Genomic DNA, 26,558 nt, shown 5'->3' with positions numbered 1-26,558 from the left:
GATAAACAGATCTGAGAAGTACAGGTTTCAAAATGCAATTTTTGGGGTATTTTAATTATCCATTGCACTCGGTTAGGTTTATATTTTATTCTGAAGGCTAACAAGAATAAGTACGTTCACACGTGGCAGGGAGGGAACATTGGACTGTAAATTACACTAGTGACAAAAGTTTTTAACCATATTATCTTATTTGTTGGCTCAAAAACTTTGGGAATTTTACAGGGGTGTATATTCTGCAAATGTAACCCTGCTAAAGGGGGGGGGGGGGTTAAAAGAAATAAAAATATGTGGTTAGGGGGTAAAAATGTAAAAATTAAGATAACCGAAAGCATTTTTTTCAATTTTTCTCCCCTCTTTGGTGATAAAACTAAAAGAATATGTGGGAGAGGGATAATATGAATAAAAGTAAGAGTTCTGAAAATATATTTCCATTTTATCCTCTACCTTGCTGGATAAAACTAGGAGAGGAAAAATATATAAAAATTTGCAGCAGAATATATGTGGTAATACGGCAACAGACGGACGGGTAGTTTACAGAATTGCTACGCAGTGGCTTATCATGACAAGCCTTCTGCACTAATCCCATTATATCACCATTTACCTCATGACCGCAGGTGACCCCGTTGCGCAGCGGTCAAACTGGCCTGGCTAAATATGGGGAGGGGCACGGACACGCAGCTATCACGCGCCCCTCACGCAACTATACAACCGGGAGGCGCTGCCTCCCCTTTTACCACAGCTACCCCCACAGGCTGTCTACCGCCGTGGGCTACGCCCTTGTGTCCCACACCCCCTTCAAACCTAACCTATTGTTATAATCTATTTGTATATATATAGTAAACATCCATTGTAAATGTATTCAGTTAAATAAGCATAGATTTTGGGATAGTATTCGTAGATTTTCTTGCAGGTATACATTCATTTATTTTAAATATTATAATATTATATAATATATACAAATAACATGAACTTACAATTTTATTTTATTTTCAGTTACAGCAACGTTTTTGGACAAGAACACCAATGAACCAAGAGAAGTTTTATTAAGCTGTGAAGAGGTAAAGAGTTTATCCTTATTATTATTATCATTTCATTCAAATAATTTAAAGTTCATATTGCAATTATAAATATTAAATTTAAATTATAAGCATAAATATAATTTTTTGAATATTTTAGATGCCAGAGCCTGATTGCACTGGCGTGTCCATCGTGAGAGCTGTTGACAAAATTCTGGCCGCTTTCAACCTTACCCACAAGCAGTTATTGTCATGCACTACAGATAGTGCAAAGAATTGTATCAAGGTTAGTTTAACTTAACTTTAATCTTTAACTTTCAAATTCACCCAATTTTTATCAAAGTTTAATATTTTAAATTTATTTAAAAAGTAGTATTTATAAAACTAATAATAATCAACAATTTTTAATTTTTATTTTTTTTATTAGTTCATGGAACTGCTGAACAAGGAGCATGGATTGTCCAGAGACGAATTGGAATTCCTGGTAAAAAATGGTGCTCTCTTGTCAAGTTTGGACGAGTCAGGAGACGAAGATAATACTAGTGCTGAGTCTGAGCAAGAAGAAGATGTTCTATCATTCTACAAGAACACTTTTGAAGCTGCCAAAGAAAGAACTGATGGTAAGATTATGATATTGACATGTCACATTGTCATCACATTTAAAACAAAAAATTTTAATTATTGATATATTAATTACAATTTATATTTCAATAATATGTCTTTTTGTTATGTCAGGTATTGAAGCCGCAAGAAAAGTTGCACTTCAAAGTGCAAGAAACCATGGAGTTATGGTTGAACTTCCCTGTTTGAACCATCAGTCGGATCTGGCTGTTGAAGATTCCTTGGAAAAGACAAAGGTAATGTAATAACTATTTGTTTGTATTTGCCTTTATTAATAGTTATTAATAGTAATGGTTTTGAAAATAGTAAGGGTTTTGAAGGGTTGATTGATTTTGTATTTAGGAAAACGTGGATTACAGAGATACGCTGAAATATGTGACAACATTAAATGGGAAACTGCGCAATAATAAGCGCTTAAGAAAGATCTACAAACGATTCAAACAACGAATGTAAGTGTTATTTTTTAACCAATGAGAAGCCAGTTTCAACAATTATTTTTTTTTTAAATTCAAAGAAAACATTTACAATTAACCAATGAGAAGCCATTATTAACTTTTAAAATATATCTTTTTTTTAGACTAGTGAAGCCATGTGATACAAGATGGAGTTCCATTGTGAACATGTTGATCCGTTTCTTCGAACTCTTGGAGAATGAGGACTTGCTGAAAGCTGTAAAACAATCACTGATTGATCAAAAAGGTATACATATATTACTCACAATACACATTTGTAATTTTTTATTTGGTTTGGTAACACAAAAATATAAATAGACAATAGTTGAGTTGAAGTATTTTTTTTTATGTGGTGATACAAATTTGTAATACTATTTCTTTTCAAGTATTTTTTTTATGTTTAGTCAATATTACATGGCCTACTCAAGAACAGATTGGTCTGTTAGCAGATATCAAAGCTGTCCTGGTGAAAATTGATGGTCCAATCACTAAATCTGCACAATCCCTGGAAGCAACCGTACCTAGCATGTTTGCTAATCTAGAAACTGTTCTTTCAAATCTGGCTAAACTGGGTAAAGAGAATAACAGGTTGGTTTTTAATTTTTTTAGTTGCAAAAAATGCGCCATACTAAAGATATAACAAATAAAATGTAGAAAAGTATTATAGGGAGGGGAGGAATATAAAAAAAAAACATATAAAAAAAGCTATTTTATTTTATTTATATTTTTGCAGGTTTGCTGTCACAATGTATGACAAACTGAAAGGACGTGTAACAAAAATGCTGAATTCTCAAGGTTGGAAAGCGCTGTTGTTTCTGCACCCCTACAGCAAGACGTACCTGGAGATGATCGTAGGCGACGGCGTAAGTTTTAGGCTTTCTTAAAATGAGATATTTAATGGATTTTCATTTTATCATTTTTGATTTTCTATGATAAGGAATAAGAATAAAAAACATATCAAATAGCTACAAATAATTTTCATTTTATCATTTTTGATTTTCTATGATAAGGAATAAGAATAAAAAACATATCAAATAGCTACAAATAATCGTCATCCTACAACAGATATTATATCAAAATTTAAAAGAATATATGACGTCAGAAAAAAAATAAAAAGTAACCAATGAGAAGCAGGCATTTACTTCTGGCGGCTGCCGCTAAAAGTGAACACTAATACTAGGTAACAGGTTCGAAATTGAGACTAAGTTTTATAAGCTTTCTTAAAATCATGAGATAGATATTAAAATTTAAAGAATAAATTTTTACAGGAAAAGAAAATGCCCAGCCAGCTAGTTGATGAGAAATTTGCCAAAGAGATCCTGGATGATGGCTATGAATTGTCCAAGTTAATCGGCGAGCGCGTTATTCGTATCCAGTTGGCTAAATGTAGCGAGACCGAGGACGAGGACGAGACTGACCAGGAGAATGGAGGAGATACTACCAGCATCGAGGACGAGGAGGAGGAGGAGGCTCCAAGCAGTGCTGCAACAACAAACAATGACGAAGATTCAGAACCCGATGTTTTCGCTGTTTTTTTTGAGGAAAAAAAGCAAAAATATCAAGAAGAACAACAAAATAAGAAGATAAAACCAAAGAAGAAGAAAAGCAAAGAAGAACAAGTCAAACTTCTGAGGACAGCCATGTACACAGGTCTGGAGAAATGGCGCAATCAAAACGCCACAAACCTTGTCGATTTCTACAGAAAATCCACCAAAGGAGATAAGAAGAAAGGTTCAAGATCCGCAACCATGGATCTAATCCATGGTACTGTGAAAAACTTATTGGAAGAGGACCAGTATCCAGCCGAAATCAGGGAGCTATTGGGGAACCTTATCCTTCTGCCGGTCAGCAATTCGAGAGTGGAAAGAATATTTTCCCATCTCAAATTGCTTTTCAGCAAAAGGAGGTATAACCTCAAGGCCCAAATGGTTAAGGAACTGATGTTCCTCGGATACAATAACCTTGTTCCCAAATCAAACGTCAAAGATTTTTTGTAAGCTGCTAAGCCATGAGCCGTTTGCTTTGAGATCAATCATTCTTCTTGTACATATTTTATTTTTAATACATCTATATTGTTTAACTTTAATAATATTATCAATAAATTATGAAGAAATAAAATTGAAAATAAACGTATAATTAAAGAATCATAATGGCAATGCATTTCTATTTTCAATTGTGTATGAATATTATGAAATAAACTTATTTAGTACAGCTAATTTCTTATTTATTTATCCATAATAAAAATTCTTTCTTATATAGTGATAAGCGTGACCGCGATGGCGCGTCAACTCGCGGTTGCGATGGTTATAGCTTTCCCCGCACTCGTTTCTCCGTCGTCTTTCACTCGGTACGGGCTCTCCCTCGTCCGACGAATTCCTCTCTTTCCATAAATTTTGTTGTTATATAGGGGTTCTAACGACGCGCTTGCGTTATGTGAAAAAACAAGTAAAAAAACGGGCAAAAGTATAATATTTTTGGGAATTATTTATCAAAAAACAATTAATGCTTTACTAATATGCATTTTTCAAGTAATTTTCCAGCTCGAAGAGCTATATAAGACAATTTAAGCTTATTTTATTCATATAACTAGCACATAAATCTCACTAGTGTGAGCGCTCTAAATGGTATTACCTTGGTATGGGTTTACCTTGGCAAATCAATCGATCAATGAAATGTGAATTTTGCGAATCACGAAACCTTCTTAATTCAATCTATTTGAATCTTGGAATTTGAAATATGAATTTTTTTAACCTTTAATTTAACCAATTTAATTCAAAGGGGGGTAGAGTGGCGACCTCCCCCCCCCAAAAAAAAAAAAACCAACAACTTTAGGGATTTTAAGTTAATTCTGATTGGTTAGTTCTTTAAGTTAAGTGTCTAAACGTTTTAACCACTAATTGTAATCTACAATAGGGATAATTTTGTGTATCATCATTGAGGATGTACATTAATTTATTGGCCATTGTCTTATCCCTTTAGATCACTACTAATTAATACATAATGACCTTTTTTTGATACATAAATTACAGTCTGTAGTTAACCATAAGTGGTTGAAACGTTTGGACACTCAACCTAATGAACCAACCAATCAAATTCAACAATTCTGCAAAAGTTGTTGAAGCAATGAATAAGAAAACCTTATTATAAAACTAGTAGAATAAACAGCCCAATGGAAGCAAACCAGAAAGTCATTTGAAATAATGTTTTTGAAATAATGATTCTTAGGACAACAAAACACAATGTTATAAGCGAATGATAAAGTCTAAAAATGAAAGTTTGAATTAATATCAAGACCTAACAAGGATGACAACATCCATAAAAGTAAAGATCTGAAACGGTAGGACAGACGAATATTAACTCTTGTAGAGTGTCTGAACTGAATATACAAAATATAGATTGTAATAGGAATCAGTCATTGACGTCACAAGAAAAGAAAAGTAGGATGTCTTTATTCATTTATATTACTAAAGAAAGAGTAAAGACTCCCTTGTGTGCGTGCAAGTATTTAAATATAATATGATTTATTGTTATTTGATCTTTGGGTCAGCCACGGTGTTCGTACAAAAATGTTTAAATAAAAAGAAACATATTGAATAGCAATGTTTAAATATAACAAAAAACACAATGATTTACTTTTATTTATGTAGAAAAATAAGACAAAATTTTAAAAACTTGAGTATTTGGTATATTATATAAAGAGCTAATTTTCATTATTGGTGCATCATTGTAAACCCTCCCCCCCCCCCAAGCCGCGGGAATTCATTAAGAATAGATAGAATAGGAGGAGAATTATGAAAATAAATTTCCTATTTTAATTTTGATAAGACAATGGCTGATAAATTGGTGTAGGCATTTAGGATATTTTCAATTCATCATTTATGCATCATTGTAAAACAACCCCCCCCCCCTCGCCGGAATTCATTAAGAATATGATATCCTGGACCGGCTTTGTAAAGTCACAGGACACGTATGATATCTATGTTTATAGCCCCCCCCCCCCCCCCCCAAGGAGTGGAATAAATAAAGTATAGCCGTTTGAGTTTCCTAGTTTAATTTTGATAAGACAATGGCTGATAAATTGGTGTATTAAAGGATGCAAACTTTTTTATTTTAATATCCGTGGAAAATTATGGAAAATGCAGCGGATATTAATTGATTTCAAAGCCATACTAGAAAAGCTTTTCTTTCATTCAGGGTTCGGCAGCCATAGTCTCTGTGGCTTTTCATATTGAATAAAAGGCAAACAACAAGTCAAGTCATGACTAACTTTTAAAATCATTGGAAGAAACATTCAAAAAAAATACACTTAATTAAAGAAAAAAGTTACACTTACATGACAACATACAATGGCCGATAAATGATGAGACACAGTCTTGCCCCATCTGTAGATAAAATTAGAGGTTGAAAAGTTTAGACACTGAACAAAATGAACAAACCAATCAAAATTCAATAAAAGTCCCTAAGATCTAAAGCCAACGAAAACATAATTAACAAGGATGACAACATCCATAAAAGCACTGAAACGGTAGGACAAAAAGACATTAACACTTGTATAGTGTCAGAACTGAATAATCAGAATATAAATGTATAAGAGTCGAAGCAAAATTGAACGGAATAAGGAAAAATAGATTATATTTATTTCAGTACTTACGAGATTTAGTGAATATACATCAAAAATATATTCACCAAACCTTATTCTAATTTAGCGGGTATTGAAATATTAAAACATATTTTTTAATATTTGTTGACCATCTGAGAAGGTAACAAGATATTACCCTCTGTTAATATATATTAGTATATTCAGATTTTCAATTTAGATATTCCCCTTCTATGTGTTAGGATATATGCAGAAAGGTGTGAAGTTTGGACTTCCGGGGTACATGGGATATTAAGAAATTTTAATATATTTACGGGAAAATAATATTTACAAAATATTGATAAACAGTAATATTTCACTACGAAATCACCCTAGTTTTGATTTATTTAATATTTTTCAAGAAATATTCAAACTTCAAATATGATTGAATTTCTGTGTGACTAAATCCTGCTAGTTTGTTTTGGTAGAATACTTCAAGGCTAGGGCTCGTTGGATTCGAACTCGCAACCGGTGAGCTGAAACGCTTCGGCTTACCACATATACACCCCTGAACTTTTAATGAATTTTGTTTGGTTGGTTTTAAAACAAGTAATGTTCAAAATTTTCAACCAATAATTTCAATCTACAGAAGGCTTTTTATCTTTTAGAATCATTTTTGTTGTCTCACTCCTGCTTCTAATAGACTGATTTTATGTTTTTCGATAATGATAAACGTTCAGACATAGCAAATATTAGAGAAGCTTCGCTCCTACATATAGTTGCATGTATATTTACAAGCAAGGCTTTTGTAAAATTTATAAATAAAGAATAAAGCATCATTATATAGTAAGATAAAAGTTAATTACTTTTCGTTTCCTCTTATTTCAATAGGAAAAAAAGTGTTTCGATTATTTATTCTCTTTTATGTAGACATGAAATTTAAACATTTAACATACGTAGATAATTTATGAAACGTCAGCCTTATTAATATTTGTACAGTATTTGGAAATTTATATAACCAATGTCATTTTTATTTTATTGAAAACCAAATCTAACCTAACCTAAACAATAGTTAAGTATTTAGTTTTTTTAAAAGCCAAGCTCTTCTTATTTAAAGTAGATAAAAAAATCAACATGTGACGTCATAAAAATGAGTTTTCTTTCCCACTCCTCCTCTCCTCATCTCTCATTTTTATGACGTCAGACTTTTTTTTGGCTACATTGTTCCCTCACCAATTTTGGCTTGATGTTTTTTTTAATAGTTAGGTTTTAGATAAGAAAGCATATCAACTCTATAAACATAACAAGATGCCAACATCTATAAAACTGAAGCTCGAAAATAAAGTATAAACCATAATTAAGTGTCAGAACTTAATAAGCAGAATATAGATTTAATAGTCTCTAAACGTAATTGTATGTAAATTTATTCCAAAATGGCATAAATACAGGAGAATGTTTAAGGTCAAACTTACATTTTAAGTATTAGGTTATGATAAAAAAATAAAAATATCACTATTTTTATTATAAAAACTTTATTATTAAATAAAAACTATTAAAATATTCTTTTAAAACTACAAATATAGATAAAAAGAATCAGCAAAGAAAATAAAAAATTAGCACAAAATCAAAAAAGCTATAAACACAAAATTGAACACAGTAATAGTGTCTGACTGATTATGACGTAACAAAAAAAATTAGCCAATGAGAGGCCACTATAAATTTTACCATTGGTCAATAACGGCCTCTCATTGGCTAATTTTTTTTGTTACGTCATAATCAGTCAGACACTATTACTGTGTTCCACAAAATTCTTTAGAACGACGGAAAATTTGATTTTGATACTATTACTCACAAAAATTTTAAAAATTGGACCATATACTAGATATGTGTAAATAAGTAAAAAGTAATTAAAAAAGGCTTAAAAACAGCCGGACAGCCCTGGATGCTATATGTTGAATATTGCTGGGGATGTTGTCAAGAAAAACTTGAGGTCTATCTTTATTAAGGGCTGAGTAAATCTCTATCCCCCATAGCGTTACAGGCTGAGATATGCCTAAACCCGATCCAAATTTGGCAATCCCTAAAATTTAAAAAAAAAATTAATGCATTCAGTCGGGTTTTTAATTTGAGGCTTTGTCCCGGCTGACGTGCAGCTGCCTATTCCCTTTTTTTCTGTTTTTAAGGTCTATAAGTTATACACAAAACAAAAGGAATGCATAACAGTTGAATATTACATACTTGCATAGTTATTGAATTGCTTTTATTTCTATAATTAAATTAAATATCAAATATATGTTATTTAATTAGTTTTTTTAGTACAAAAATACAGATTTAGACTATTCTAAAGGTCGTCTTTCTTGTAATACTTCTTGAATTAATAACTCTGCTTCTCTGAAAAATAATACATTTTTGATCGCAAATTTAATTTAAAATCTATTCACTACACCTTTTCTCTTTAGCAAGCTGCTAAAGACATAATTTCACACATTATACTTTAAAGAAAAGTTCAATAAAAAACAATTTTGAATAAGTATTGTTTTGAGTATATTTAAATTTTCAATATAAAAGTGAGATAAGAGTAAAATTTTATCATTTATATATCCTTTAAGTGAAGGTGTAGTGTATTAAAAACTTAAGGGGGGAGGGGGGGAGTTCAACCGTTTTTTAAAAGAAAAAAGTTCATTTCTAAAGACGCGTTTTCTGTTGGTCTTAGGTTCCCCTTCCACAAACCTATATAGAGCTTCAATGCAAAGAGATATCTTTATTGAGTGACACTTTGGACCGAGAGACATCCTTTTACGTAAGAATACCGGATCATAGAAAGAAAACAAAGTAGCGGGTTTTGTCGTATTTTCACAGTAGCTTTTCTCCTATTTCTAGTCCCTACAGGGGGCTCTAACCCTGCAGGACAAATTGCATAATCTTTCGGGACAATCATTAATTTTAACTAACCTAACCGTACCTAAAATAATCTATCAAAAGCTATTGTGAAAATACGATCTACAAAACCCTCTTCTTTGTTTTCTTTCCATGATCTAGAATACCTTATTCCTGAACGCATGGCGCCATGCACAGTTCCATAACCTCTTGTGTCAGTTGCCTCTCCACAAAATCGCACCTATATGGTTTAAGAAATAATAATTGCATGTAGGACAATAAATACACTTATGCCAATAACAAAATTAAAATCTTATCAATGTTAAAAGGACATTGTTCTAAAACAGAGCAACAGCAATAAACTAATTGCAATTTCAATAAGGGGTCGAAAGCCTCTTAGTTGAAGCTAGTGTCAGCTTCGGCTTGCAAAGGCTTATTCCTCCTCCACTTAGTTTTCTCCAAACTGCAACAGCGGCTTTGATAAAGCTGCAGGTGTGGTAAAGCTGCATGGATATGAGCGGCTGCAGTTTGCAAAAGAGTGGATGATGATAAGAATTGGTTGGCGTAGTACATTGCTCACCAAACATTAGTGTTTATTGGGTGGCTTATTTATTCTGAATAGCTTCTGAATGCGACTGGATGAAATAAAAAAACTTGACCTTTTTAGTTCCACTAGAGTCCTTCACAGGACTAGCCAAACTCCATGGTCCAACATACAATTTGTCACATTTTGGAGTCCTAGAAAATTTACATACTAATTATAATTAGAGGTCAGCAGCCGCCAATAAGCTCAACTTTGAATCTGTTCTGAAAATCATTGAATAGGCAGCTGGCCATATTATGATAAGGTTTAGACATCCAGGTTATTTTTAATTTATGAGATTTCGATTACTGTGGCTGATCCTCAACTGCCAATCCCTGATTACAAGTTTTAACATATAAGTGTTGAAGGTTAGGTACGTTTACAAGATTATACCATTCTGTTTAAAAGTATAAAGGTAGCACAAATCTTACTATTACTTAAAAAAGACATGACTTTATAAGTTACAGCCTGAAAAAAATACACTTCATACACCTGAAACTGTAAGAACCCAGAGTATTTTCATTACTTTTCCATCTTGTAACCATCACTTTCGTTGGTTCAGCAATTTCTTAACAAATACTCAAGAAGAGTAAGAAATTTTAATTTAAAAAGCATTACTATCATTTGTTATTAGGTTTCCTGTCTACAAAACAGACAACTATTTAAAACTTTTTTCTTGAAAGCTTAACTATTACATTGTAAAAAATTACCTCTACCAAGATGTTTTTCCAACAGCTTATGGCATTCTCTGGTTATTATTAAATAGACATTATTTTATTATATTTAACAAATTATTAAAATAGATGCTTTATCAATCTCAAAAAAGTACAATAAAGTTGTGAAATAGCTTTTCTATAAAAAAAATAATAGTCTTTCAAATGCCTTGCTATGGTTTTATCATCTAGTTGTTCCAACCTCTCAGCATATTTGCCTGAAATGGGATAAAAGTATATAAAGCTCTTCTACATCTTAATAGTTTGTTGTTCATCTTTACGTCGAAAATAGATTATATAGATACATAATCTCAAAATCTTCCAATAGGAGAGCAGTGGAGGAACAATCTTGCCATATTATTGGTTAGTAAGTGTACAGATTTTGGTACAAAAGATCCAAAATACTTTTTAATTTCATTGTCATACAGATTCAGCTATAAAAGGATTCCTAGGATAAATTTAGCTTTTTGGTAAATTATACCACCAAGAAAATTATCTTTGTATATTTGGAATGATTTGAATATGAATGAAGAAAAGGGTTAATTGGCTGCGAATCCATTTATAAGTTTAGCCAATTATACTTTTTAGTTTTAGATAAGAAACTATTAAGATAACTATCATTTAATTTAAAAAGCTCAAATATATATAGACAAAATCTTTAATGTTCTACAAAAAAATTACCTGAAACCATAGCACAAAGTGTGTTGGGTTGATCACTTACTATATCAAATCCTGGTATACTCTAAGCAAATACAATTATGGACAAATTTTTTTAATGATATTGAGATTAAAATCAAAAAGTTTGTTAAAGAATTCTTACCAAAAATATATCTTCAACACTAAATTCATCTTTGTTATAGTCTTCATCTATTATCAAAAAATCTTCTTAATAATGTTTTACTCAGAGTGGGTAAAGGGGACTAACTCTGAACAAGAGCAAGTGATTCTAAGTACCTTCTAGCAGTGATTCTAAATGTTTTTTTGGTGAATATACTAGGGTTGTGTTTAATATTGTTATATTGACTAAAAAAAAAAGTTTCACTATGGTTTTCTATAAACAAAACTTTGAAATGTTAAACATTTTATGACAAAATATCATCAAATTTTTGTTGAGGTCAAAAGTTCATTTAAAATAATATGCCAAAACATAATCATTTGCTATAAATTACGAAAGTACACTAATAAAACTGTTAACAATATTACAAGTTACCATATCATTTTCTTAATTAACATTTTCTATCAAAAAAAGTTTACTTTTGTGTCATAGCAGTTTGAACTCAACAAAACATTTGGTGATAATTAGTCACAAAATGTCTAACATTTCAAAGTTTTATTCATATAAATCCATGGTGAAACTAAACTTTTAAAATTGATATAACGATATTAAACATAACCCTAGTATATTCATTTAGAATCTCTGCAGGAAGGTGCTTAGAATCACTTGATCTTGTTCGTGGATAGTCCCCTTTGAATTTTATTGTTGAAAAATCCAAGTATGATGCAGCTTGTTACTGATTGATGACTGACCTAAAGCTAATGGTGTAGCATCATTTGTTTAAAGATAGGGCTTGTTATGCATAGTTTAGAATATAGGTATGCAATTATTTTCTAGCATAAGTTAGAATGAAAATAAGCTCTGCAACAATAGTCATTAAGTTGATAAGAGTTATCAAGTTTCAGTCTCAAAAAATCTAAAAATTGATTATTGATATTCCTGTAATTTTAGTTGTATGCATCAACTGAACACCTGGATTATCTTTGCTCCAAAAAGGCTGATAAATTGACATAAGTAAATGGATGAACAAATATTTTTAAATGAGTTATAACTGTTGATAAATATTATAATTTTAAGGAGAACACATCTGTAGGATTAGCTAAATTTAAACCTACAGTCCAAAGAGCAAGCAACAAAAAGGTATCGATAGTAAGAGTAAATATGATTCTCTAACCTGCTAGGGGTAATACTTATATTGTTAAACTTTACTTTCTAATAGTTATTTCTCGTATCGTATTATAAACGGCTTTCCGCGGATATAGAATGTACAATTATAAGATTAAAACTAGTTTTTTTAGCCCTGGGGTGCCGGAGGCACCGGCTAAAAAAACTGGTTTTAATCTTATGATTGTACATTTCTATATTCGTAGAAAACTGGATATAATACGATGCTAGACATAGTTTTTTCGTATGGATGAGAACCGGTTCCTATCCACCGGATTCGAATAAATACGAGAAAATGAATTATTATTGCTGAAAAAGTCAATGTGAAAATCTATGGAAATTTGGCTTTCTGTCAAACATGAAATATTCGATTATAGAGATTCTATTCAACCTCATGGAACTTGAGACCATGTTTTTATATTGCTATACTTATCTATCCATCTGCTTATGTTTCTTTCCTGGTCATAATAGAGGAATATTTTGTTCATCAGTCCAAAGCCAAGTTCTTCTATTGCTACAGGTCAAAATAATTCAGTTTAGAAGAATTCCTGTATGTAAAGAAGAATTTTGTGTATACTGAAAATTTTCCCAAAGGAAAGTTTAATAAATAACTCTAATAATTTCTATAAGTTGTAAAAAGTTTAAAGTCAAAATATTTTCCATTTATAGCCATCTAATAATCAAATTTGGTTTCTGTTACTGGCTATGTAATCAAATTGTCCAAAACTATTGCATCGTGTGAGATTATGATTGCAGATCAAACTAATATTTGATAATTTTAATATCAAAACTGAACCCTGTATTTTATCAGCTGTAAGTTTTGGCTGAAATAGGGTGCTATGGTGCTTCTTCAATATTCCAAGAGACACTGATATAATAACCTAAAATTAAAACAAAATAAACACTTTATCTGTTTTAAAGATGATCATTTAACAATTCAAGAATATTAATGATCATTATGAGAAGTTTACTTACTTCATCTGAAGCAACCAGACATAAACTATTACTCTCTGAATTTCTAATCTAAACAGAAATAATATCTCAATATTTATAAAGTAACTCTTTTATTAATATAAGCTATGCTTTATTGTTGCACCATAAATTCTTAATCTAAATTATTGGTATTTAGGCTAACTTAATCTACAGTGTTTAAAACAGTGAAAAAATGTGTATTCTCAAACTTACCTCAAGTTGAATTGGGTTTTGATCCCAGTATATCTTATTTACTTTTGCATTCAATTTGACTGTTACTTTGTCTTTTATTTTGTTGTAAACATGTTCTACTAGAACCTTGTTTCATACAGAATATAAGAATTGTAGACATAAATAAATATATATTTATGAATTAGTATTTCCATTAATGAGCTACAGTTGACTGTAATATGACTAATCAAGAATCGATGCATATAGTATTTTGGTTGACAAACTTTGTCTGGGTGTCCTTATTGTTTTTAGAAATAAAGATATCCCTTTAAGTGTTTCATTCAAAATCAATTAGATTTTAATTAAAATAGGTGTGGGTTTTCACTAATTCTCATAGATAGACCAACAAAATCCTCCCCTTTATTTACGAAACAACCTACATTCTTAGCCCTTATGGAGGGACTTAAACCATGCAGGTATATTTCTTGAGGGTACTATTTTTCCAGAGCTCTTTGAAACATCACTGAACCTAACCTAACCCATATTTGCAAAGTTCTGTGAACCATTACTTAACCTAACCTAAGATAAGTTTTTATTTAATTAGTTGGATCATATGAAGGAAATGAAGTCATTCCTTATTAGGACAGAAATTTCATTCCAAAAAGGACAGAAATCATCTTCCTTTTTCTCAGATAAGTGAAATATGGACAAAAATCACTCTCCTTTTTCTCACATATCTAAAAAAAAGAGAATAAAAATCACCTTCCTAAATATCACTTAATCTTCCTAATCCTAAGAAAATTAACCTAGTTCCTCCAAGATGGTGGACAGAGGTCACCTTCCTTTAGTGATAATTTGTAAGATAGTGGACAGAAATCACCTTCCTTACTAAGAATTTGTAAGAAAAAGGAAAGGAAATAGCCTTCCTGTACCCAAGGAAGGGAATTTCTGTCCTTTTTAGGAATGACTTCATTTCCTTCATATGATACAATTAGTTTGTAGTTTAAATGCAACAAAGGGAAAACCAAATAATTATAGTGTAAGATTGTCTTAAATTTTGTTTCCTGATAACCATTTTCAATATTTGGCTCATAATCCAATTCTTCCATACTGAAACATATCATTTATCTATTTATCATTCATTGGTTTGTCCTTTCACTGAATCTAAATTATTAAAACAATCTACTAGATTATATATTAATTTTCTCAAACTAGGTCAAAAATGAGAATCTATGTATAGTTTGAAGTAATGTAAAGAACCTGTGATCAATATATTCTGACCAAGAAGAAACAGATTGCAACTTCATGTCCCCAGTACCTGTAATAGATAATAAGCTAATTTATCCATTGTTGTAATGATAGATTCTCTTTATATTTAAATTCTATTTTATCTGTTTGACTTAATAAGTCTAAATTCTCTAATGCCTGGAAATCAACCCCAAGACAATCGAAAGCTCTAAAAGTTCTAAAGCTTTATGTTTTTCTTAATGTTTACAGGAGAAAACTTTAGTATCATATGTTTTGTACTCATTAAAAAGAAGACATAATTTTGCCTTTATTCTAACATACAAGATATTGTAATTATTCTATCGAATTACCTGAATCAGCCATGTCCCAAAGTCTAAACCAATTAAAGATCACTTTCATTGTTTCTATCCTAAATATTTTAATTAGATTTAATGTAGCTTGTGTTTAGAATGGGAATCTACATTTGAAATTATAATTACCTTTCTGAGTCAATCTCGTTTTCATTCAGATATTCTTGAAATTTTTCATCATAGTACTCTCCAACTGATTTAAAGTTAACATCCTACGGAATAGAATTACTATAATCAAATGTTGACAATGTGTAATAACAAGCAGTATCAGAGCTTTTGACGCCCTGTAAAAATGTCTTAGTCATCCCAGCTTTATGATTCCTTTAGGACTTCATACTGAGAAACCATAAACAATATTAAATAAATTTTTTTTAGGATAGATCTGCCTATTCTAATACCTCTGAAGTTAGTTCTTCAAGATCATCACGAATCTTATCCAGAACCTTCTCTGTTTTCTCCAGTATATTATCCTCTATCTCAATTCCACCAGGAAGTAAGTAGAGGCCATCAGCATCACCACTTGCATTTTCACTCAACTTTAATTTCTCTTCCTACAAAAAGACATTAAACTTATTTTTTCTGCTCTCAATTTTATACTGTATGAGTCTATTAAGCATGCTATGTTAATATTTTTGAAATAGGGGCATGTCTTGGTCCACAAAACATATATAATAAACATACACACATAGTTGGGCTAAAGTTTAATAGTTATTTCTTTCATCGTATTATAAACGGCTTTCCGCAGATATAGAATGTACAATTATAAGATTAAAACCAGTTGTTTTTTTTTAAACTGGTTTTAATCTTATGATTGTACATTTTTATATTCGTAGTAAGCTGGATATAATACGATGCTAGACATAGTTTTTTCGTATGGATGAGAACTGGTTCCTATCCACCGGATTCGAATGAATACGAGAAAGTTGGTTCTTTAATTAAATGTATTTCTTCTAATTAATAAATATTTGAGACCTGAACATATCTCCAAACTGGATTTACCCCACGTCCATGGATCCAATGTGCACCTAGGTCCAGTCTCTTTCCTGCAAGAGTACAATGTTAAAAATATGACACCCAAAGAATTACTTTTAAAATCAAACATTGAAATTAATCCCTACAAAGACATAATTAAATACTGTACTGCTTATTTTGTTGGCTTTGATATTATTGTCACTCAAAGCTCCTTTAAAAATTATAATTCTAGCTATCCAAGCTTTAGACAAACCAAATTTATCGTTTTGTATATTAAATTTTGGATGAGTTTGGTTTATTTTTCTTACTCTATGTTAACTAATAGTGCTATGTGAACTTTCGGTATTAAAATCATGTACAATATGTTTAGTGTTTACCTCCTATATCTCTGAAAATAACCACAATGACTGTTTTGTTTATACCTGAATTACCAAGGCCAGGCACAGAATGTATGCGACCTCCAAGACGATCAGAAGCCTCATACACTGATTCAAAACATATTTGTTCCTACTATATTCAATAACTAGCGGCTTCGCCCCTAGCCTCTAGGGGCTTTGCCCCATGAGGTAATTTTTAAAAAAATAAAAAAATATAAATTTCTGGTGCTACGCACAATAATTTATGTGAAGTTAAAGCTCTTCAAACTTTCTTATACAACAGTATTTTTTTTGTTGAAATACATCTCTCAAAATAGATCAAAACGTGTTACAAAAATGATAATATTTTAATGTACAATCATGTGTTGAATCCCTGTAATATTGGTAAAACCAGCATTTGACAATTCCAGGCTAGCAAACAGACCTGATATACCACCTAAGTATAATAGATTTTTAAAACATTGAAATAAAATATAAGAAAAGTTAATAATAGTTATTTCTCGTATCGTATTATAAACGGCTTTCCGCGGATATAGAATGTACAATTATAAGATTAAAACTAGTTTTAATCTTATGATTGTACATTTCTATATTCGTAGAAAACTGGATATAATACGATGCTAGACATAGTTTTTTCGTATGGATGAGAACCGGTTCCTATCCACCGGATTCGAATGAATACGAGAAAAAACATTAAAAAAAATAGGCCTTTATTACAAAAATAGATATATAGTTACTTGGATATTGCACAAGAATTTCACCTACTCTAATAAAATGTTACTTGCAGCTTGCTAATATAACAATATCCCTCATTTATCCCCTATCCCCTCCACTTCTAATGGGGAAATTTACTGACCATCAAGACACTGTATATCACTGTATAAATTGACGATTTAATTTTCACTGTCCACGTAATATTTATCCATTAATGCAAATAAGACTTATAACAAACAAGTTAATTTCTAGAATTGAAAGAAAACAAGCATGACATATTCCATAAGTAGTGAAGCTCAAAATTATAAATGGATATTGGGAAAAAATTTACTATAGAGCTGAGCAGTGTCATACAATAAACATTTAACATGTACAATAGGAAACATTTAAAATCACGAAAACTTAAAAATCTAGGAATCGATCTAGCAGCTCAATTAATAGACAAATCTTAATGAAACTTGATGGAAACATGTATAATATAACATATTCAATCCCTGATAATTTCAGCCGCCAATCCCGAATAGGAATTAAGAAAGTTAAGAAAACCTAAAAGTCAAGGAATCGATCTAGCACACCAATCAATAGACAAATCTTTTCAAAACTGCATGAAAATAAGTAAAATCTAAATTTAATTAATCCCTGAAATTTTCAGCCGTCTATCTTAAAAGAAAATCGATCTAGCACCCCAAATAACAGACAGATGGACAAAACAATGTATATATTAGATGGGAATATGTCATAGGAATCTTCACTAAAAATGTCAGCTGTCTATCTTGTATAGGAGCCGAGCAAATCATGTTTCCCCCTAGCGGTACGGACGGACAGACTGACGGACAAAGTTAATTACAGAGTAGCTCCGCTACTAAAAATATACCCCCTATTATTGAAATAATAGTGTCCATCCTTATTTCTACTCATTCAACCTTTTATATTCACTTGACAACAACTGTTAACTTTAAACTTATTTAACAAACTGAGGATATTTCAATTGTAAGTCTTGTTACTACATTGTTAAAAAATTGTAAGATAACAGTAAATGCAAGACTAAAAATGTGCTGCTATTTAAAGAAAGGATAATAGCCTAATGTTTTGTAAGTATGCTTGCAATGTAAGTGAATTTAAACATTTTAGGCGTTAAGAAGGAAAAAACATGAATTTATAAATAGCATTGTAGCACAAAACTTTTTTTATGATAATTTATGTAAAAAACAATACTATTTCTTTTGCATAAAGGCTAAAGGCAAATTTATTCTTGTTCAGATGAAAATTGCTGTTTTGTAATAACACTTTTGTGTACTCTGTTATCTTTTTTTGTAGTCTAGTGTGAAAATGGATAAAGAAAACATGGATATTTTTAATTTATATAGTCAATTTAGGTTGCTAATATAGTCCTCTATTATTTGTCAATACGTTCCGATGGAAGAGGGGAGAGGTTTGGGTAAACTCAAAAGGAGAGAAATAAATCGCTATATTTAGCCAGCTGTGAGTAAAATTTTATCAATGTTTGCAGAAACCTATCACAATATCCATGTATTCTATATCCATAAGTAGTAAACAAGTATAAAAATAAATTGCTTCATAAGAACACGAAAGACTATATCCAAAAATAGCAAATCTATTTTTCTGTCTTTTCCCCAAATATGGATTGATCTATATTTGATAAATTTATGTACCCCCCCCCCCCCCTTCAATAATAATGATGACAAAATTACATGAATGAAATGAAAATTATTGGTGGAAAAGTTTTAACACCGTTACATTGAACAATCCAAGGATTCTTTTTTTACCCCTGAAAGTTTTTACAAATTGCAGAACAAGTTCGCAAATTTTAAGGGGCTGATCATTTACAGTTTAATCCCTCCCCCTACTTTTTAGTAGCGACGCTACTCTATAATTCGAAATGTCCGTTCGTCTGTCCGTCTGTCTGAGAAAAAGTGGGGGAAACGTGATTTTCTCGGCTTCTATGACAGATAGAAGGCTGAAACTTTTTGACAACATTTCCATTTCTAAGGGGCATAATTAACGTTAACACATCCAAGGCGGTCGGACTAATTTGATTTCCCTTGGGAGGGTGGTGGTAACCTCCCACAAATTAGTTATAGACCTTCCTGGGACTTATGAGAAGCTACCCTGTTAAGGAGAACCAGATTGGTTCAACAATTAGCGAGATCCTTTGGTACAAACAAACAAATAGACAGACAGACATCGTTCTACTTTATATTTCTTTGTTATATTATAGATTAAAACCAATGCAATTAGAGACTCTTAGATATGGCATAAATGGCCTATCATTCCATACAAAGCTAAGCTATGTAGAATACACGGTGTTTATTCTACATCGCTTTTCCTTCATTCAGACATGTGGAGGATAATAAACTGTATTTACTAGTGACTGCGCTCATAGTATGTAGGGGCTCCGTATCAAAGGGAAAGGATGTACAGAAAATTAGCTTAAAACCACACAAAGACTTGCATCTAAGAATAAAATAAAATAAAACCATTTCAGGGCCTATGTGAAGCTTCGCTATAATAGAGAACTCAATCGGTTCAGTAGCTATTGCCATGGGTTAAGCTACAGATAAAACAACCTTACTGCTTTGTATAATGGGATACTTGTCTGCAAAGTTTTATAAATACAATCTTTCATTTGTTGGCTTTAAAACTTTTGACATCTTTAATAGTTATTTCTCGCATCGTATTATAAACGGCTTTCCGCGGATATAGAATGTACAATTGTAAGATTAAAACTAGTTTTTTAGCCCCGAGGTGCCGAAGGCACGGGATAAAAAAACTGGTTTTAATCTTATGATTGTACATTTTTATATTCGTAGAAAGCTGGATATAATACGATGCTAGACATAGTTTTTTCGTATGGATGAAAACCGGTTCCTATCCACCGGATTCGAATGAATACGAGAAAATTCTTTAATGGGTTATAGTACAAACCAACTTTGTCCAAATTTTATACACCAATAATTCTATTCTACAAACGGGTAATTTTATTTTTTCATAATTAAAGGTTTACATCAGTTTATTGTTCTTTGTCTTATCCCTTAAGATCCCTGGATATACTTTTCTGGCTTTTTATTCGTAAGCACGCCAAGCTACAATTGAATCAAGACAAAAGTAAGTGCCGAGCTCTGGGACTTATGTATGGTGACATATAACCATGATGATTTCAGGTAAAACCAAAATATTTCAGCGGGATCTTTTTGAGAAAATTAGATTTAAAAATTTCAAGTTCAATTTTCACCCCTTAGGAGTTGCCGCATAATCATGACAAGCAAAGATTATTAATTTAAAATTTTGAACAACTTTGCTTTTATAAAATTTTTCATAAAACCACTCCTGAAGGGAGTTAATTAATTGCCATTTTTATCAGTTGCTTTGCTAAGGTCACGGAAATTCATCCTTAAATAAATCATATATAGAGAGGTTTTATAAAGACTTCATAAAAGCAAAGTTGTTCAAAATTTCAAATTTATAATCTTTGCTTTTCTTGTCATGATTATGCGGCAACTCCTAGGGTGTGAAAATTGAATTTGAAATATTCAAATCTAATTTTCTCAAAAAGATCCCGCTGAAATATTTTGGTTTTACCTGGAATCATTATGGTTTTATGTCTAATTTCACCATACATAGGTTATAGAGCTCGGCACTTACTTTTGTCTTGATTCAATTGTAGCCTGGTGTGTAAGGTCTATCATACTTCTAAGTATGAGAGGGGTTTAACTCTTCCTCCCCCCATTGTAAATTGTTTGTATGCCCTTGCCATATGGTGTCAACATAACATCATTATTCACCCATCTATACCCATGGAATTGGCAGCTTCAAGGCTCCTTCACAAACTATGTCAAGAGCTGTAATTTTAGAGACAAATATAATAGACTGTTAATTATTGTTAATCCGATTATGATAAACAATATTAACACTGCAGTACCCCTAAAAATATGGTGGAAAAGTTTGAAAACGATTACTTTGTACAGCCCAGTCATAATTCAACTCCCAATTGTTTTAGCCACAAATGGGAGATATTGGCAAAAATAATCTTTTGTAGGCTCTGTGGGGTGCTTGATATGTTGGTTATGCAAGATTGAGCTTGTGTTTAATTGTCAGTAGAACGTTATTCTTGATTATCATGCACATCACTAAAAAATTAGATATTGAAAAAATACCATGTTGTGAAAGGGTTATCTTGAACAGGTTATCATTTTTTCTCTTAGAATTTGAAGATATGAAACGAAATAAAACTTTAGATGGTTTGTTTTCAGGGACCCAATTGTATGGATGCCATTAAGGGGAGATTACTACTTGACGTGGGGTTAAAATGATCAAACATTTACAGCAAAGTAGTATAAACTGTTTGGGTTATCATATAGAGGGTTTATTCTTATTGTTTATTGTTTAGTCATGTGCATGAAAAGGGAAGTATTTACAAGCTAAAATTAGGTTAAATAAAAAGAATAATTGCTTGTTTATGCTATGATGTTCAACTAACTAAAGTCATTAATACGCCTAACAAACGTACGAACATGTCTTAATTATAGAGTATCTTCGATAATTGAATTAGTATCTTGGTGTGTCAAACCCATACTCTGAACCAAACTAAGTGACTTTTTGGGGAACTTATTTCTCTGAATCAACCTTATATCACATCAAAATTGTTCGGACGATTCCATTATATTCAGAATATCCTTCCGCCCAACCCCGCCCCATATCCAAAAATGCTGTGTTACTTAAGAGCTCACAAATGGCAGATTAAATTTTTTAGTATTTTAGTTGCAGCTACTCAAGACACTTTATGTATGGTTACTAGCGGCTACGCCCCTAGAGGCCTCTAAGGGCACTTAAGAAGGAGAGAGTCGAATTTAATAACCCAATTTCTTATTTTAGATTTTAAAAAAAAATATAAAAAAAATTTGGGGGGGGGGGGCGAAAATTTTTTTTTTTTTTGGGGGGGGGGGGCATGCCCCCCCACTCATTTTAAATTTAAGTTCAAAAAATTAAAAAAAAAAAAATTTTGGGGGGGGAATTTTTTATTTTTTGGGGGGGTTGGGAGAAAATAGTTATGAACCTTCCCGGGACCTATGAGAAGCTTCCCTGTTAAAGAGAACCTGATCGGTTCAGCGGTTAGCGAGATCCTTCGGTACAGACACACAGATACACAGATACTTTAGTATAAGGATTTGAGGAAGGGGGGGGGTGGGCGAGCAAGTTTGACATGGTGTAAAAGGAATATGTAAATAATAATATCTTAATAACATAACTTACGGTTCATATCATAAGAAGGGAAAATTTTTATTAGATTGATAAATTAGATTTCCTATTTATTAGCTATATTCAACAATTATTAGTTCTGCAAATATACTGTACGGTATGTCAGTTTTAAGCAGCTTATAGTGCATATAAAAAATGACGTCATACTGGCCTACTATTGGTCAATTGAAATGTATACTGCCTATCATAGGTCGTTTGTTTTTTTATGAATTCATTATTTTATAGGCACTATAAGCTGCTTCTGTAAGGGATAAGACAATGGACAATAAATTAAAATACACCGCTATTACGATGAACAAACTTACCCCTTTTGTAGATAGTAAAAGTAAAAAATCATAAGAACTGGTTCTAATTCAGCCGATATTTATCGGTTTCAAAGCAATACTGGAAAATTTATAATTGTCTTACCTAGGATACAAAGAAGTCTTTTTTCGTTTGTCGAAAAGATTTGCTACTTCAAAAAGGAATTGGGGATACATTAGGTTACAGTATATGGGGAGGGGGGGGGGGGGGGGAGTGGAGTATTCCTCCCAGATATATTTCATATTTATTCCTTTTTGATTAATTTTCTTCAGCGAAGTGGTAAATAAGCTATCACAGGATTTTCATATCAAGAAGGTTTATATTTTCAGTGTGTCCCACAAAAAAATTAACTTTTTTATTCTTTTAATTAAAAAGCAACAGAAACTGAATAGTTCACAAAAATAACTCTACATTTTAGTCTAGAAAATGTAATTTTAAAGGAACACAGTAATAGTGTCTGACTGATTATGACGTAACAAAAAAAAATTAGCCAATGAGAGGCCGTTATTGACCAATGGTAAAATTTATAGTGGCCTCTCATTGGCTAATTTTTTTGTTACGTCATAATCAGTCAGACACTATTACTGTGTTCATTTTAAAGGCATAAAGTAATACAATAGCTGCATAAAAAAAAATAATTGAAAATATAGAAAAACCAAGTTGCAAATCAAAGAAAGCTCTGCAAGTGTCTTTAATAGCAAGAAAATAACAATAATAGTTATTTTTGCATCGTATTTTTGACACCTTTTTGCGGATGATAAATGAAAGATTATTTCCAGTTTTGTAGGTCCCATTTTCATCATTTCTGTGTTAATAGGAGTAAAGAAAAATTATGTTTTTTGGGTAAAGATTTTTAGAAAGGTTGGAATAAGAAATTGACATAATGTCTTCATCGTATTCATTCGAATCCGGTGGATAGGAACTGGTTCTCATCCACACGAAAAAACTATGTCTAGCATCATATTACATCCAGCTTTCTACGAATATCAAACTGTATAATCATAAGATTAAAACCATTTTTTTTAGCCCGTGCCTTCGGCACCTCGGGGCTAAAAAGACTGGTTTTAATCTTATAATTGTACATTCTATATCCGCGGAAAGCCGTTTATAATACGATGCGAGAAATAACTATTTTATTAATTTTCTTTAAATATCTAATTGTGTTTATTTTTGGTTGTAAGGGGATTTTAATAAGAAGGTAGGGAATTGAAGCTAATGTGATAAGAAGGAGAGAGAGAGAAAGAGAGGGGACAATGGACTGTCTATTACACTGGTCCCCAAAGTCTTATATTTACATTTTCTTATTCGTTGCCTCAACAACTTTGGGGACTTTTATTCTGCTTTTATTCAATTTTGATTATTTGGTTTAAAAAGTCAGGTGTTCAACTGTTTTAACCACTAATTGTAATTTATTGTAGGGAAACTTTTTGTGTATAATCTTTGGGGATGTACATCAATTTATTGCTTTTTGTCCTATCCCTTTAGATCACTGGATAAGAAGAAACACTCAAGCCATTAAATTATCAGATTATTTGACAAAGACCAAATTGCTTCAAAATTGTGTCCAAAATGATCCATGTGACATCATAAAAATGAGGGATTATCCATCTCTTTTTTAGTGGTTTTTTTCCCACTTCTCCTCTCATCTCCCTCGTTTTTAAGACGTCACATGGATCATTTTTGACACAATTTGGTCTTTGTCGATTATTTAAGCAATTTGAAAAGCTAAAAATCCTTTTTCCTTTTTTTGGACACCATGTATATTATTAAAAAGATAAACAGGGGAATTTACTTTTTATATACAAACCATAATTCTAAATATTTCATTTAGAATTTTTGAAATTTTCAAATTATAAACAATTTTTTGAAAATGAAGTCGCTGAAACGGCTATGGGGAACGGAATTACAAAAACAATTTTGTAAAAAATCTCCCAATATCATATTAAAATATCTGCAAATTTTTCACTCCATAATTTGATTTGAAAGAACTCGCCCACCCCCCACCCCTTACCGTCCTTATTTTTATAAAATTAATGAAATACAAGCAGTAAGGTAGTAATGACTAACCCCTGTAGGAGGCCAGAATCCTACGGGACTACCCAGTATAACCTAACCCCTGTACTCCAATAGTACTTTAAGTGAAACAACTGAAACCCCCGCATTTTTAAAGACAATTGTAATTGATAATAATTGTAGAAGAAAAATCACGAAACCTTTACACGAAATCCTATTAAAAAGATTATAAGATTTTTAAATCACATATAAAATTATTAGAAAAATACAATCTATAGTTTTTTAAGGGTTAAATCATTATTTCTTTATTTGTTTTATTAAAACCATTTCATGAATTTGAAGAAATTAAATTTAATAGTTTGTATAATTCTTTAATATACCAAATATATTCACGCAACCTCTGAAATATATTTTCCAAAATACAAATTTAACCTGCATATACGTCTACAAATTACAAAACAGTAGATGGATGTTTGGTTATCTGTGCGCACTGTGTGTGTCTTTAAGGTATAAAAACATAATTCGGTCATCTACAGAAATAGTATTAAAATTAAGGCAATTCAATGAAAGGAAAAAAACTTTGGATTTGAATTTGGTACTTGGTATAAAGAGCCATCCAAAATTTCCTTGACATGAGACTTGGAGGATTTTTACACTGGCAGGATCACAACTTGGAACCTTGTACATTTAAATTTTAAATTATTTGAACTTATGTAGGATACTTTCTTTCTTAAATTAAGTATTGTACGTGACTAAACGCTTTGTGGAAGTGACGACACCCTGTTTTAACTCAGTACCTGGATGGAGCAGTAATTTTAGCTGATGTCCTATGGCTGCTAGAATTGAGATATTTACAGACGTATGGACATTCTTCTAATGATTAAAGAGTTGCTTTTGCTCTCTAAATTGTGCTTAACTGTTAGATCAACTATCATGCAAAGTCTTAGATAGGAAGATTCTAAAATGGCTAAATTAACCATCAGAACTATCTGCCATAGACGGACGTAAGGACAGACCCTAAAAGTAGAAAAGCTTCGCTTTTAAAAATATAAATGTTTTATATTGTTGTTGACAAGAAAAGTATAATAAATATAGAAACAAACATTTTCTATGCTAATTTTTTATATATTATTCCCTTATATAAACATTCTTTTTATGTTGGTGCTCTTAAAAAAAGCTACTTCAAATAAATAGCAAAGTAATAATTTATTACAATTTTTAATTTACACCCCAAGCATTTAACATTTAAAAGAACTATTTAATTGTCGACATGTGTATAAAACAATATTATGTAGTCTAATATCGTAAAGAATGAAAGAAATCTTATGGTATATCCAACAGATCTATAGTATAGATTTATATACAACCAACTACCTCCCTTTCT

At 31.4% G+C, this 26,558-nt stretch overlaps 2 protein-coding genes across 2 annotated transcripts; one reads left to right on the top strand and one right to left on the bottom strand.

Moving 5' to 3' along the window:
• The first annotated feature begins 1,002 nt into the window (after positions 1-1,002).
• On the top strand, positions 1,003-4,300 carry LOC145331909 (uncharacterized). Its single transcript, XM_080176781.1, has 8 exons — positions 1,003-1,302; positions 1,444-1,636; positions 1,752-1,873; positions 1,980-2,086; positions 2,215-2,336; positions 2,494-2,677; positions 2,823-2,952; positions 3,358-4,300. The coding sequence occupies exons 1-8, from the start codon at positions 1,177-1,179 to the stop codon at positions 4,084-4,086; spliced, it is 1,713 nt and encodes a 570-aa protein (XP_080032907.1). The 5' UTR covers positions 1,003-1,176; the 3' UTR covers positions 4,087-4,300.
• Positions 4,301-8,951: 4,651 nt separating this feature from the next.
• On the bottom strand, positions 8,952-18,538 carry LOC145331105 (spermine oxidase-like). Its single transcript, XM_080175735.1, has 22 exons — positions 18,456-18,538; positions 17,244-17,303; positions 16,913-16,978; positions 16,491-16,561; positions 15,917-16,069; positions 15,648-15,730; positions 15,519-15,577; positions 15,181-15,238; positions 14,853-15,030; positions 13,963-14,067; positions 13,753-13,800; positions 13,574-13,658; positions 13,239-13,291; positions 12,555-12,613; positions 11,659-11,707; positions 11,520-11,580; positions 11,008-11,056; positions 10,836-10,873; positions 10,618-10,693; positions 10,202-10,280; positions 9,710-9,783; positions 8,952-9,056 (listed from the first exon to the last, which is right to left on the bottom strand). The coding sequence occupies exons 1-22, from the start codon at positions 18,481-18,483 to the stop codon at positions 9,002-9,004; spliced, it is 1,587 nt and encodes a 528-aa protein (XP_080031861.1). The 5' UTR covers positions 18,484-18,538; the 3' UTR covers positions 8,952-9,001.
• Between the last annotated feature and the right edge of the window lie 8,020 nt (positions 18,539-26,558).

This window comes from Acartia tonsa, chromosome 11 (genome assembly GCF_053477335.1).
Source record: "Acartia tonsa isolate MP-2025a chromosome 11, ASM5347733v1, whole genome shotgun sequence".
Classification (NCBI taxonomy): domain Eukaryota; kingdom Metazoa; phylum Arthropoda; class Copepoda; order Calanoida; family Acartiidae; genus Acartia; species Acartia tonsa.
This window is presented reverse-complemented; position numbering and strand designations above follow the sequence as displayed.

Excerpts from the sequence above, each read along its gene's own strand:
- LOC145331105 (XM_080175735.1), bottom strand. The coding sequence starts at position 18,483 with ATGGACACTATTATTTCAATAATAGGGG. Across the intron at positions 17,304-18,455 it reads TATTATTTCAATAATAGGGG|GTGGTATATCAGGTCTGTTT; the intron begins GTATATTTTTAG and ends TATTATACTTAG. Across the intron at positions 15,578-15,647 it reads AACGAGATTGACTCAGAAAG|GATAGAAACAATGAAAGTGA; the intron begins GTAATTATAATT and ends TAAAATATTTAG.
- LOC145331909 (XM_080176781.1), top strand. The coding sequence starts at position 1,177 with ATGCCAGAGCCTGATTGCACTGGCGTGTCCATCGTGAGAGCTGTTGAC. Across the intron at positions 1,874-1,979 it reads ATTCCTTGGAAAAGACAAAG|GAAAACGTGGATTACAGAGA; the intron begins GTAATGTAATAA and ends TTTTGTATTTAG. Across the intron at positions 2,337-2,493 it reads ATCACTGATTGATCAAAAAG|TCAATATTACATGGCCTACT; the intron begins GTATACATATAT and ends TTTTATGTTTAG.